This window comes from Oryx dammah, unplaced genomic scaffold (genome assembly GCF_014754425.2).
Source record: "Oryx dammah isolate SB20612 unplaced genomic scaffold, SCBI_Odam_1.1 HiC_scaffold_6, whole genome shotgun sequence".
Taxonomy (NCBI): domain Eukaryota; kingdom Metazoa; phylum Chordata; class Mammalia; order Artiodactyla; family Bovidae; genus Oryx; species Oryx dammah.
This window is the reverse complement of record NW_024070190.1, coordinates 41,292,832-41,308,434: the sequence shown is the minus strand read 5'-3', so window position 1 is coordinate 41,308,434 and position 15,603 is coordinate 41,292,832. Positions and strand designations below refer to the sequence as shown.

At 33.5% G+C, this 15,603-nt stretch overlaps 1 protein-coding gene across 1 annotated transcript in view; it reads right to left on the bottom strand.

Annotated features, from left to right (window-relative positions):
- The window catches only part of RTKN2 (rhotekin 2), a 127,231-nt gene that overhangs the window by 57,951 nt on the left and 53,677 nt on the right, over window positions 1-15,603 (bottom strand). Inside the window, exons 4-6 of the mRNA XM_040242297.1 lie at window positions 13,233-13,286; window positions 11,891-12,008; window positions 9,251-9,445 (exon numbers count right to left, since the gene is read on the bottom strand). Of these exons, the coding sequence (XP_040098231.1) occupies window positions 9,251-9,445; window positions 11,891-12,008; window positions 13,233-13,286 (367 nt within the window). The remainder of the gene's footprint in view (window positions 1-9,250; window positions 9,446-11,890; window positions 12,009-13,232; window positions 13,287-15,603) is intronic.

Genomic DNA, 15,603 nt, shown 5'->3' with positions numbered 1-15,603 from the left:
TTTTTCAGCAGTCACATATAGATGTGAAAGTTGAACCATAAAGAAGGCTGAGTGCCAAAGAATTAATGCTTTCAAACTGTGTGCTGGAGAAGACTCTTCAGAGTACCATGGACTGCAAGGAGATCAAGCCAGTCAATCCTAAAGAAAATCAGCCCTGAATATTCATTTGAAGGACTGTTGCTGAAGCTTCAATACTTTGGCTACCTAATGCAAAGAGCCAATTCACTAGAAAAGACCCTGTTGCTGGGAAAGATTGAAGGCAAAAGAAGAAGGGGTCAGAGGGAATGTGATGGTTAGATAGCATCACCAACTTAATGGTTACACATCTGAGCAAACTCCAGGAGATAGTGGAGCACACAGGAGCTTGAAGTGTACGTCCATGGGGTTACAAAGAGTCCGACACGACTCAGCAACTGAACAACAACATCATTAGCTTTGAATAAGCAGTGGAAAAAGAGGTTCTATAAGACAGAGTAATGTAATGTGAAATACTAATTCTGACAAGAGGTAAAGTGAAAGGCTGTGGACACTTAGGACGACTGCTCATATTGGAACTCACTTAAGATCAGTGATCCCTCTAAAGTGAGACCAGACAGTATTATTATTCTCACTTCCTCATCTATTCCTCATGAGTGCAGGTGCAGAGGAGCTAAAGGTAGGATTTAACCAAACCAGTCCATCCTAAAGGAAATCAGTCCTGAATATGCACTGGAAGGACTGATGCTGAAGCTTAAATGCCAATACTTTGGCCATCTGATGCAAAGAACTGACTCATTAGAAAAGACCCTGATGCTGGGAGAGACTGAAGGCAGGAGGAGAAGGGAACAACAGAGGACGAGATGGTTGGATGGCATCACCGACTCAATGGACATGAGTTTGAGTAAGCTCCGGGAGTTGGTGATAGACAGGGAAGCCTGGCGTGAAGCAGTCCATGCAGTCACAAATGTCGGACATGACTGAGTGACTGAACTGAACTGCCAAGGTAAGTACAATAAAAGGAGAGAAATAATAGAAAATAATAAAATGGTAAATCAAGGAACTTAAGCTAATTGGAGTCAGAATATTGAACAGAGAAAGCTGGAAATGTGGGAGGTGGAAGATATCGTTGGATATTACTACACAGACCATATGCAATTATTAGTAATGACAAGATCTAGGGTACAACTGTGGGATGGATGGCTAAAACAGGCACAAGATCACCAGAGGCAAGGAAGTCATGAATTTTAGAGGTCAAGGTATTAGATGAAAAGTCTGCATGTATTTTAAATTCATCAAGAAATATTATCTGAAATGGTAAGAGGCAGAGACTGGGAGAGAAAGAGAATGAAGATACTTCGGTGTTTTACTTTTAGGAGTGATGTAATTTATTCTTACTGACCACTAAAAGTATTAAAGTATTCTTCACTTCAAGAATAGCATCATTTCCATACGCAATGGAATATGAAATACTGCTTTTAGTATACACAGGAAGTAGCTATGTTACAGGCTATGTATTTGTACCAAGTGCATTGCAGAGGTGGCAACCTGTGTGGCAGAATAGGCTAAAATTGTGTGATGACCCAAACATATGTTGAATTTTTTCTCAGGCCTTATAAAATAATTGTGGCTAAGACATCTTTTCCTCAACTATTTGAGATAAACATGTAATACATTTGCTTCTATTTCCAATGAATTACACATCTTAAAATAACAATACCAAAAAAGTTATTGATAACCTCCCCTAAGAATAAAGTATGACAGAACCAATTGATACATAATGTGGTCATTAAAATGATCATATAAAGACTCTCTAATAACTCAAGGAAAAAATGTGTGTGTGTACATATATACATACACATATATATGAATGTATAGCCTAATTATGAATATATATATCTCACAAAGCTAGTTACTTTAAAACCTGGAGGAAAAACATCAGTTCAAAATATAAAAAGTATACACAAGCTGGAATCAAGATTGCTGGGAAAAATATCAATAATCTCAGATATGCACCCTCATGGCAAAGTGAAAAAGAACTAAAGAGCCTCTTGATGAAAGTGAAAGAGGAGAGTGAAAAAGTTGGCTTAAAACTCAATATTCAGAAAACTAAGATCATGGCATCTGGTCCCATCAATTCATGGCAAATAGATGGGAAAACAATGAGAGACTTTATTTTGGGGGGCTCCAAAATCACTACAGATGGTGACTGCAGCCATGAAATTAAAAGACACTTGCTCCTTGGAAGAAAAGCTATGACCAATCTAGACAGCATATTAAATCTAGACAGCAGAGAAATTACTTTGCCAGAAAAAGGTCCATCTAGTCAAAGCTATGGTTTTTCCAGAAGTCATGTATGGATGTGAGAGTTGGACTATAAAGAAAGGTGAGTGCCGAAGAATTTATGCTTTTGAACAGTGGTGCTGGAGAAGACTCTTGAGAGTCCCTTGGACTGCAAGGAGATCCAACCAGTCAATACTAAAGGAAATCAGTCCTGAATGTTCATTGGGAGGACTGATGCTGAAGCTGAAACTCCAATACTTTGGCCACCTGATGTGAAGAACTGACTCATTGGAAAAGACCCTAATGTTGGGAAAGAATGAAGGCAGGAAGAGAATGGAACAACAGAGGATGAGATGGTTGGAGAGCATTACCAACTCGATGGACATGAGCTTGAGCAAGCTCTGGGAGCTGGTGATGGACAGGGAGGCCTGGTGTGCTGCAGTCCGTGGTGTCACAAAGAGTCGGACACGACTGAGAGAGTGAACTGAACTGATTTGATCTATCAAGTGACAGTAACTCAGGCATGTCCGACTCTTTGTGACCCCATGGACTATACAGTCTATGGAATTCTCCAGGTCAGAATACTGGGGTAGGTAGCCTTTCCCTTCTCCAGGGGATCTTCCCAACCAAGGAATCACACCCAGGTCTCCCGCATTGCAGGCAGATTCTTTACCAGCTGAGCGACAAAGGAAACCCAAGAACACTGGAGTGGGTAGCCTATCCCTTCTCCAGCAGATCTTCCTGTCCCAGGAATCGAACTGGGGTCTCCTGCATTTCAGGCAGATTCTTTACCAACTGAGCAATCAGGGAAGCCCAACTGATCTATAATAAACTGCATATATTTTTTTCTCTTTCTAGGTTCTATTTCTAAAGTTTATATTACTTTTATAATGAAATAACTGGGTTTCCCCAATGGCTCAGCAGGTAAAGAATCCACCTGCAATGCAGGAGACCCAAGAGATGCAGGTTTGATCCCTGGGTCAGGAAGATTCCCTGGAGGAGGAAATGGCAAACTGCTCCAGTATTCTTGCCTGAAAAATCCCATGGAGAAAGGAGTTTGGCAGGCTACAGTCCGAGTAGGACACGACTGAGTGACTAAGCATACACACAATGAATTAAACAATGTTGTAGGATCTGTGAAGCAGCAGGATGAAAACCCTCCCCTAAAAATCAAAACATGCAAAGTGTTATAATACTACATCTACCTATGTGCAGTTTAACTGACTTGCCTGTAGCTAGCAAGTAGTACACTGGAAACAGAATCCCACTATACTATACTTACTACCACTACCCTTTATACTTCATTAATAATTTAATTAAGGTACTTGTCTATTAAAACAGATACATACTATCTTTTACTATTGCAAGAATTTTGAGTGCAGTAGACATGGCTTACTAACCTTTAAATCCAAACTAGCACATGATACAACTGCTGATAATCATTTCTAAAATGATTAAATGAATAAAGAAAATTATACCCCATAGCTGAGTAATTCCTTAGTTAATCTTGAACACTGTATCATCTTTCACACTACCAAACCATCAACATCACTGTTCCTCAAAACATGAATAATCCAGTTATTCTGCACAAAGATATTTGCTTTATAACTTTAATTTAAAATGTAGTATAATGGCTTATTTTTTTAGTTAATATTTAGTTAATTTTTAGTTAATACTTTTCTGTCAAGTAAATAATCACTTTCAGTTTTACTAGTTTCCACAAGATAACTGTTTAAAATAACATGTATTTATACAATGAAGAATAAGTACTAATTGGTTCTCAAGGTACATAAAATAGTTAATTCAGCTATTAGAAACACTGGGAAAAATCTAGTTACAGGAATTTCAGTAAGATAAATTCCACAAATGAAACGAATAAATGAATCACACCAGGGAGCATGCTAAGAATTACCAAAAATGTTCACTGTCTTCTTTCAGATCAAACAATACTTTATGATGATATTTCAAGTTACTTCATTTTTAAACCATGACTAATTACAATGCCAATGCTTCCAAAATCAACAATGATCTCACTTTTAAAGCATTCTTGTCAGGATAACATTTTCTTACTAAAACATTACACTCATTCTTTTAAGCCAACCCTAATATTGAGTTCCCAAAAGTTTAATCAGCTACATTTTTTTTTAACAAATAGGCCAATTGTTGTAGCATTTGATGCAGCAAGGGTTCCAAAAACATTATGAAAAAATAAATGACTACCTTAAATGGAAGTCTGAAAAAAAAAATGTACTCTTTTGTAAGGAAGAACAGCTATATTTGGTCACATGACATATTACTAGAGAAGATATATTTTGCCCATTTTGGTTAAAAATTAAAAGCTATGTTAAGAATCTTCTCATTCAACTAAATCACTATTAAAGAAATAAAAACTGATCCTTTTAGGCATTTTGATCACTACTGCTATTCTGAAACTCCTACCAGGGTGCTGAAGTGGTCAGTTAAGGAAGGATCAGGTAAGACTGGTCCTGGGCTATGAGTTTAACTTGGTACACTCAGCATTCACAACAAAAGCTCAAAAGAAATGCTGGTATTAAAAAAACATAAACTGGTGAAATGATATAAAGGGTTTTATCCTATCTTTTGATCAGCTTTAATGATATAAATAAGCAAATTCCATTTAAGTTTCATGGGAAATATTGATAAGGAAAACTGATATTTTGATTTAGGTATAAACCAAATAGAATTATCCTTGGGTCAGGAAGATTCCCTGGAGAAGGAAATGGTAAGCCACTCCAGTATTCTTGCCTGCAAAATCCCATGGACAGAGAAGCCTGGTGGGCTACAGACCACAGGGTCACAAAAGAGTTGGACATGACTTAGCGACTAAACAACAACAAAATAGAATGACAAACCTGAAGAGAATAATAAACACTTCAAGACAAATATGTCAGTCCCTGTTACAAAGAACTTAATATCAATAAATGTTATTCTCAAAAACACTTCTAGGCATTGAAGAGGAGTATAGGTTAAATATAAGTTATAGTATCACTTAGATTCAGTTCAGTTTAGTTCAGTCACTCAGTTGTGTCTGACTCTTTGTGACCTCATGAACCGCAGCACACCAGGCCTCCCTGTCCATCACCAACTCCCAGAGTATACCCAAACCCATGTCCATCGAGTCGGTGATGCCATCCAACCATCTCATCCTCTGTCGTCCCCTTCTCCTCCTGCCCTCAATCTTTCCCAGCATCAGGGTCTTTAAAATGAGTCAGCTCTTTGCATCAGGCAGCCAAAGTATTGGAGTTTCAGCTTCAGCATCAGTCCCTCCAATGAACACCCAGGACTGATCTCCTTTAGAATGGACTGGTTGGATCTCCCTGCAGTCCAAGGTACTCTCGAGAGTCTTCTCTAACACCACAGTTCAAAAGCATCAATTCTTTGGTGCTCAGCCTTCTTTATAGTCCAACTCTCACATCCATACATGACCACTGGAAAAACCATAGCCTTGACTAGATGGACCTTTGTTGGCAAATCACTTAGATTTATATATTGTTATATATATTAAATATAATGTATTATGTATTATATTATATTATTATAAATATATATTTATAACATAAATATATTTGTTATAAATATAAATTATATTATAAAATTATATAATATATTGAAATATTATAAATTATATATTATAAAATATATATTTAAAATATATAATACATTAAATATGTTATATATATCATATAAATAGATTATTGATATGATATATAAAATATTAAATTTATATATAATCACTTAGATTATCTATGAAATTATAATCACTGGAGTTAAATTTTAAAATATCTGCCTACATTTTAAAATACAGTTTTATTTATTTATTGGCTGTGCTAGGTCTTTGTCGCTGTGTGGACTATTCTCTAGCTGTGGTGAGTGGGGACCACCCTTCACTGTGGTGCGTGGGCTTCTCATTGCCCGCAGTGGCCTCTCTTGTTGGGGAGCACAGGCACTGGGGCACATGAGCTTCAGTACTTGTAGCAAGTAGGTGTGTGCATGGGCTTATTTGTTTTGCCACATGTGGGATCCTCCCAAACTAGGGATCAAACCCATGTCTTCTGCATTGGCAGGTGGACTCCTTAACACTAAGCCACCAGGGAGGACCCTGCCTACATTTTATAATCCTAGGAAGGTTTCTTCATGCAGTGCTTCAGCATGAATTTTTTAAATAAAATTTTTCAGAAAAAACATTGATCGCAGAACAGTAAAAATAGTAACAATAATGCTAAGAGCTACATTCATTAAATGCTTACAACATACCAAGTTCATGAATTATCTTTCTGAATCTCATAATAATCCTATGGAGTTAAATATTATTCCCTTTTTACAGAGGGAAAAAGAAAAACCCACGGAGTATATTAATCTGTCCTGGGTCACACTAATAATAAATGACAGCATAAAAAAAATCAAGTACTGAAACCATGACGTTTTGAACTGTGTGAAAAGCCCACTTATTGTTTTTACATGCTTGAAAGGTACAGGAAACCCTAAAATGTCTCTAAGGAGGCTTCTACACTTGATCTTAGCCAAAAGGCCAAGAAGTGATCTAAGGAGCCTTCTTAAAATAAATGATTATGTCTAAGAATCCTTACCTTTCATATTAGAAAACTGAGGCCCAGGAAATACTTGTTCAGGACACTACTAGTGCTGTCATTTTCTAAAGAAAGAATTTTGCTGCTTAAAAACATTTTAAAACTATTGAATTTGGTGATTATCTCTAAGGTCTCTTTCAATTCTAAAATCTATGTTTCAAACTAGAAATATAATTGCTCATTTATTCATCAAAAAGTATAGTTTCATTACCTTACAGTTGAATTAAAACATTTTCTAGCAAATACTTGATATAATCTTAATCCTTTTTAATGACATTTATATTATAAAGACTTATATCTTCTATGACTGTTCTTCAATAGATGGGACCCATTCAAGAATCATGAAATCAATTTAATGATTCATAAACAGCATTTTTTAAAAACTGAAGATACCTAGAATAAAAGAAGTCTAATGGCTATACTATAAATAGCAAGAGCTAAGTTTTGTTTCATGAAATCTGACTGCTGATGGTACTGTGTATTCAGTAATGATATAAAATGCATTTTTTATTCACGGTCTCAATCAAAATAAACTGAAAGCCACATTGCTAAAGTCCCAAGGCATTTTTCACATGTAATGTAACTGATATGGAAAGCTAATTAGCTACATTCTGATGACTGAGATTTCTAGGATCTATACCTAAAATATTTTGTGTTATAATTATAGTAAAATTATTGACATGCTGAAGAGCCAACATGCAAAGAAATTCTAGGAATGCTGCCTGTACAACAGTTTTCCTAAGAAAGAAAGATAAAACTACTTGTAAAGCAACAAACACACACAATGTTTAAAGTATCTGAAAGAAACCAGGGCTCCTTGCAGAGGTCGTGATTCTAAGTGTTAGCTGAAAAATAAAACATGAACACAGAACATGTTCCCTGGTCACAAAGCAAAGAAGCTAATTAGAGATTGTGTGTGCCTGCTAAGTCGCTTCAGTCATGTCCGACTCTGCGACCGTATGGACTGCAGACTGCCAGGCTCCTCTGATTAGGGTGTGTCAAAAAGATGCTGAGTCAGCTTAAAGGGTTCCCATTGATCAAAGATGGGGCAATTTGCCTTCGAAAAGAGTAACAACTGCATTAGATTGAAACACAAATACATAAAACTTCAGGAGTTCAAATAAAACAAAACACTAATCACCTCCATGCAAGGATATCAAATTATTATTCTAAAATTGGGTAAATAAGGCTTCCCTCGTGGCTCAGACAGTAAAATCAGGTAAATAAAAGAATCAAGTATATTTTTTTCCTCCTTTTCCTTCATCAATTTTTTGCATTTATACAGAGTTCATGAAGGAAGGTTATTCTTTGAGAGAATTCCAGATTTAAAAATAAATGCATGATATTGTAAAGCAATTATCCTTCAATTAAAAATAGATAAAAATTTTAAAAATGAATGCATATAGAAAAATAAATAAATAAATGTAGGACAAATTTAGAAAGCCACTAAATTATAATCCTGAATGTAATAATGATCAGTCACAGCTGCTAAAACTATTAGATATAACATTGATAGGGAACTTGACAATGGATGTATCAGGCTAACAACACCTGAACCCACTGATCAGTTTTAACACAGCTGAAAGTGAAACAAGACCTACAAATGGGATACAGTAGAAAGTACATACAATCAACATGAAATATTATTGCCCTAAAAGAGAATCTGAAACTAATCAGTCCTCTAGATCTAATTGCAAGCTATAGGAGCACAGGGGATAGAAAAAGATGTTTTAAAAAGACCACAAAAATGTAATCAGATAAATTGAAAATATGGGAAATCTACAAGATCTAGCTTCTTCAATACATGATGGCAAAGGAACAGAAACTTGTTAAAGATTAAAAGAAACTTAAAAGATTCACGTAAATGCAATGTTACAGACCTTGTTTGGACCTTGATTTGCACAAATCAGAAGAGAACTTCAGAAATGGGGCGATTTGAACAAAGAATGGTTATAAGATCATATTTAGGACTAATTTTTTTATTTTGTTAGGTGTGATAATGGTAATGTGATTTTGTTATAGTAAAATATTTTTTAAAAATCCGTAACACTGAAAGCATGACATATATTCAGAAATTCAATTAGTAGATTGATATGGAGCAAACAGTTTGATTTATAGCTAGTCCCTTTTCAACAAAAAAAATTTCATCTTTCTGCTAGATCTTGGAATTTCAAATCACTAAAAACATGCTGTCACCCAACTTTCTACTTTCAAAGAAACATACCACCTCAGCTGGGTAAATGTCAGACAACCAAGTTTTGTTACTGCTTCAGGATATCTTTTCCCATTTAAAATGTAAACATATTCACCACATACAATACTCTAAAATGTCACAAATACATAATTATACTATGTCTCTATAAATATTGTATTAGAAAACTTACTAAATAGCAGAACTGAAGGACAAGCACATTTCATGATCTTCTTGAAGCACTGAACTGATTTTCTTCCCTGTAGCTTTGCTTATAGATGTTTTCAGTTTCTTAGCTAATTTTTTTGGTGTATTAGTTATAGAAGATTCTTCTGCACAGCAACTATATACTTCCACCTTTATCTGAAAGTCTGGCCCTGCTTCATTACTAAAAACAAGGACAATCATAATGTTAGAAATTTAACTTAGGAGAAAATAAAATTACAACACCCTCTGATGTTTTCATAACTTTTCAAAGCAGCATTTGGAACAGGTTTATGTTAATATATATTAATAAGATAGAATCTCCCTGAGTTTATTTAGTATCTAAATGACTTGAGAGGGTCACTGCAACTTCTAGAGCTACCAGCTTCTAAAGTAGGGCTATTTTAACTCAATGTAAACAATATAGTCAGGCAATTACTTAAAGAAAAAGAATAAAATGCCCTGGTCGTTTTGTTGCCAATGCTATTGTTCCTTTTCAGTTCCTTAATATAATTATTTTAAGGCACTTACATATGTGTGATTTCCTGAAATGACCATTCCTCAAAAGGAAAAGATGTGAAAACAAAAAAGAAAGAAAATTAAACAAAAGGTTTCTTCTGCTGAAGCCTTTAGTTTCTGTGTCTTTTTCATAAAGTGCTTACAGCCCACTCAACAATGTGCCCCTCCTTCCTGCCCCACCTTTGTACCTAATAACTCTAACATTTCACTATTTGGTTATACGGGAGAAAACAAACGAATATAAACAGATATACTTCAGAAAACATTAGATGTACCTGTAAAAATGCACAATGCTACAACAAATAAGCTTTGTGCATTAGCACCAGCATAAATATAAATATTAGCAATCTTAAAAAAGAGAGAGAGACTTCAAGGCATGAACTCCTTGAAGTAGAGTGAAGTCTTGGTAATATTTGTATTCTTAATCTAGCATAAAATATATTCAGTATGTATTAAAACAATATGCAGAAAATCTGCAATGTCAAGACTGGCTTTGTTCCTTCTCAGACACAATGAACTATCTTTACAATAAAAGACTGTGGTGATATTACTACAAATAAAATATACTTAAAATTGCAAAAGAGGTCCATCAGCAGATTTTGCCTGTAAGGAAGATCTATCAGTCTCAGAGATTTTAAATACACAGCATAGACTTTTTAAGATTTAAATAGCCAATCTATAGTTTGAATAAATCCAAGGAATAATTGGATTTGAAATACTTTTATAGTTTATTATTTGGCAACTTTTAAACATACAGTATTCCTGGTAATGACTAACAAATGTCAATATTTAGAGAAAGACCAGGGATTCATAAATACTGAATACTTATTAAAACAATCATAACAGAAAGCACATTTTAAAACAACATTTAGAACATTTGTGAGCAGTTATTTTTAGAACAATTTGAAATATTTACAGAAATATTAAAAAATTATAAATCAGGAGTTGTCTTCCCAAGGAACTTGCACTATTCTGTGAAAAAAATTATGATTTTTTTTTTCTTTGTGGTGAAAATAAACAAAAACAAATTGTTGTAAAGAAAAGAGTCCACTGACAGGACAATTTTGCCATGAAAAAAATGCACTATAATAGTTGATAATGGAAATAAACATATTTAGATAAATAATAAAATTGAATTTTTTAGTCTCCATTATGTAAACATTTGGTAATATTTGGGGGATCCTAAGTAAATTCCTTTGGTTCAACAGTGCTTATAAGATGGCCTACACTACTAATTACACACAAAAAAAGTACTTTATTTTTCTGTGTTGTACACTTACTTAGGGAACAGTGGACCAAAGCCCCAAAACATGGTTGTAATAGTTCTTTTTTTAATGCTACATGAGTGGCAACACTAGTACTTTCAATATCAACTGTATATAGTTCCATAACTGAAGATTGGAAAAAACATATATATTGATTTCATTTTAATTGATAAGTAGTTACTAGTATTTCAATATGAAGATACTGTCTTTGAAACCCTGTAAGAAATATAAATCACATACTGATTTAGGCCAATAGAAAAAAATGCCAGGAAAAACTTATATTAGTTAAAAATGATTTCTATGGCTACCGGAGGAGTTCTTTCTGGTTCTATATTATGATCACAATAAAATAAGCCTGTAAAAGAGCAGGGGCAATAAAAATGGCCCTGAGGATCACCCAATCTTTTATTGTTTTGGAGTACATGAAAGAAGAGCACCATAAGAAAAAGAACATCTTGAAATTTTACTAAAGTGCTTTTCCTACAGTACATATTTCAGAACTATCTAATAAGGTTGTTACACTATTTTAGTATTTCTGTAAGTAAATCTCCTATATGAGATGTAAGAATCTGTTTTATGCTCAAACTCACTCTATATAAAATCACGTTATAATGATATGCCACTGTATTCATAGTTTTACTACTAATATTATATGATTTCCACTTTATTTTACATTGGAAAAATTTCAAATCCAGAAATGGCTTATAAATAATGCAACGTTCAAAATCAATTTGAACAGTTAAAGATTTTAATGCTTCAAAAGTAAGTCAATAATTTTGCCTTCCTCTGAAAAAGGTAGAATTTTAGGTTCTTTTCCTTCAAATAAGATTAAAAAAAATACTTACAATATGGTCACATTTTCAAAACATATATCTGTGATTGTTTTATCCACAATCACCATCTCAGTATCAAAAACTTCAGCTCCCAGTTTGAATAAACAAAAAATGGCATAGTACTGTGATCCTAGAGAAGAAAAACATTAAAACAATGACTCATGTGATGAATCATGCCTATATTATGTTAAAATCTACTTGAAAATGAAAAAAACAGCCTAAATATTTGTTAATAGATTCTTATTTTCATACATTGTACACTGTAATCCTTTAACTTTTTATTGAGACTCTTGTCAGTATGCATTAATTGCTTGCCCAACTAAAATACAACTAAACTACAGAGTATCAAAAAATAAAGTTAAAAATATAGGTTTCTCAGCAGTCTAAAGTAACCACCAAACTCATAAATTTTACTCCTAGGAAACTCCTTAAGCTTTAATTAATAGCAAATTTAGCACTACATATATACTATTACCCCTGTCATTTTGGCTTCCAAATATACTTAATAAAAATAAGTTTTCTATCTTAAGAGGTTAGGAGCAGACACATTAACAACAAAACATTTTCCACCAAACAGAGAGGGGGGAAACTACAAAATCAATAAAAAGTAGAGATGTGAACACAAAAACCATGGCTGCTGGACTTTCTAATTTAATATATATATTTTTAAAGTATTAGGTGATTAAAAGACTAAATCCTCATTACTGAGAAAAATGGAGCTCTTCAGATAAACTTAATTCTCTATAGTAATCAGAAAGATACACTTAATTCCCCCATGTATTCCTTTATAAACTAAATTATATTTCTTAAATGAATAACAAATATACTAACCTGATTTTGTATTTTTCATACAAAATTATGCTCAACATGTTTCAGGCTTAAAGTATGAGGAACAAAGCTATCATAATAGACAAGAAAGATAAAGGATTGTCATAACTTTTCTGCACTGCCTCTAACAGCTACAAATCATTTGAGGTTAATTTCCATGACCCAAGCCATGCATGGATTTGTTAAGACTATATAAAGCTATAAAACGCTGAAGGGGAATAAAAATTAGATCAAGCTAAATATCTTTTTCTCTTATATCCCATTAAATAATCTGAAGGAAGAGAACAAGGCAAAAAAAATCTCCAATATTTTTGGTCAAAAAATGTGGCCTTTACTACTTCACTCAAACATCTCCTTTTGTTTCACAATTTCCTTGTCTATTACCTGTTGGCATCCTTGCATAGGTTCCTATCAATAAGATTGTGCTTATTCTGTCAAATGACATTTATTTCAGTGTGGAAGCAGCTTTTTCTCCCAATTATCTCAAATTTACTAATACGTCAATTACAATCAAAATCATACATACGTTCTTTATTGCTGAAGTGATCAGAGTCTTTCCACATTAGTGGTATACGAATATCTATAATGGAGGGGAAAAAGAAATTACAAGGAATAATTTTGGTAAATTTCATTTCTTAGCGTAAAGTAAACCTCTGTATTCCATAATGGAGTCTGACCACTAAAGCCAGCATTTATTTATTATTAAATATACTAACATAGTAATATTTCCTCTTAAACATAGCTTAGACTAGGAATATAAAATCTTATACTTTTTAAACCTCACCAAGTATTACTCAAGAAATTAATTTATTAAGTAGCACCTATAATAAGCTTGTTATAAAATTTTGGTGATTTATGCTTTTGAAATAGGCAAAATTTGGGTAACCTAGTGTTGAATTTATATTTTGGGTAAGCAGTAGCAGCAAATGTAGTTAAATAAATTTCAAAATCATAGAACAGTAGAGGTAGAAGTGGCTTTAGAATGAACTTTTATCCACTATGTAAACTTTAAAGATGAAAAAAATTAAGTGACTTATATAAGATTATTGATTTCTGGAAGAGACCCAATTCTTGACAAATAAATCCAAGATCTTTCCATTAGGAAGATTTAACTTGTCTACAAAAGAATTTTCAGATCTTTGTATATTCATGCTACAAACTGTAGCATTTTCCTTAAGAAATAAAACTAAAAAAAGGAATGTATTACTTCTTTCAGGCCAAGAAAGGGCCTATATTCTAAAAGTGATCTAAACATATTTCTCTCATTCACATATTCTTCAAATTCTAAGTTTAATAACTAATAAATTTATTCCAGAAATTAATCTAGAGCTTTCAAACAGTCAACATTTGTTTTCCCTAGTTTCCTCCATTCTTCCTTTTACTTTTAATACTGGTTAACATTATGGAGTAACAACTTTCCTTTGACATTCTTATGCTGTCTGTGTATTTTCAAAACTTGAGAATTAAGATTTTACCAAACAGATTAAGATGAGCAATTATAGCATAACACAGCACATTAGAAATCTCAATGGTAAAGTGAAGTTTGTTTTAATTTTGTACTCAGAGTACAAATTTTCAAATTTTGTGGAAAATTTCTGTTTAAAACATTTCCCTACTACACTTTGGAAGTTTATGTGCCTATTTTTTCTTACCTATTAATTATGCCACTTTCAAATAATTATAATTCTTTATGAACATAAGCTATTTGGCTATCTTTATGCTGTGCTTCATTTTTAGATTCCATGATCTTTTGTCTACAATTTTGTCTGGAATTCTTTCTAGGGTTCTTAGCTCCTATTTTCAATTTCCTTTCTAGAAAAGCTTTATATTACTCTATTCTTATGCTTCCTAACCAGGTAGACATGTATGAGTGCTCTTCTCACTGCTGCTTTACCACTCATTTTTATCAAAAAGTGAGAAAAATAAAACATTATTCTATTGAGTTCTTGTGTCAAACCAAACACTTTACATATACCTCATCCAACAATAGTTTTGAAAATATATCTACCAATTAATGACTGTGTTTTCACTGTCATCTCAAACTATTTTTTTTATTTCCTCTTTGATTTCATCATCAACCCATTAGTCTGTTAGTATCATGTTGTTTAGTCTCCATCTAATTGCTTTTTCTTGTTTCTTTGTGTGGTTTACTTCCAGTTTCATGCCACTGTGCATAGAAAAGATGCTTGAAAAAATTTCCATCCTCTTAAATTTGTTGAGGCTTGTTTTGTATCCAAGTATGTGGGTCTATCCTAGAGAATGCTGCATGTGCACTTGAAAAGAATGTATATTCTGGATTTTTTGAATAGAATATCCTCAAAATATCCATCAAGTTTAACTGTGAAAACACAACCATACAAAACCTGTAGGATGCAATACAGACCTTCCTCAAAAAGCAAAAATCTCAAATGAACAGTCTCATCCACCAACAATCTCATCTACCAAGTATTAGAAAAGGAGAACAAACTAAACCTAATGTCAGCAGGAGGAGGAAAACAATAAATACCAAAGAGGAAATATATAAAATAGATATTGTAAAACTGTCGGGGAAAAAAATCAATAAAACCAAGAACTGTTTTTTTTGAAAGGGTAAACAAAATCAACAAACCTCTGGTCAGGCTCACTAAGAAAGAGGACCCAAATAAAAAAAAAAAAAAGAAATGAAAGAGGAGAAATAACAGATACTGCAGAAATACAGAAACCCGTAAGAGAACACTATGCATAATTATATGCCAACAAATTGGACAACCTGAAAGAAACAGACAACTTCCAAAAACAAAGTCCACCAAAATGGATCATGAAGAAGCATAATTTGAAGAGATCAATCACCGGGAGTGACATTTGTTGCTGTTGCTGTCAGTTGTTAAATTGTGTCCTGCTCTTTGCAATCCCATGGA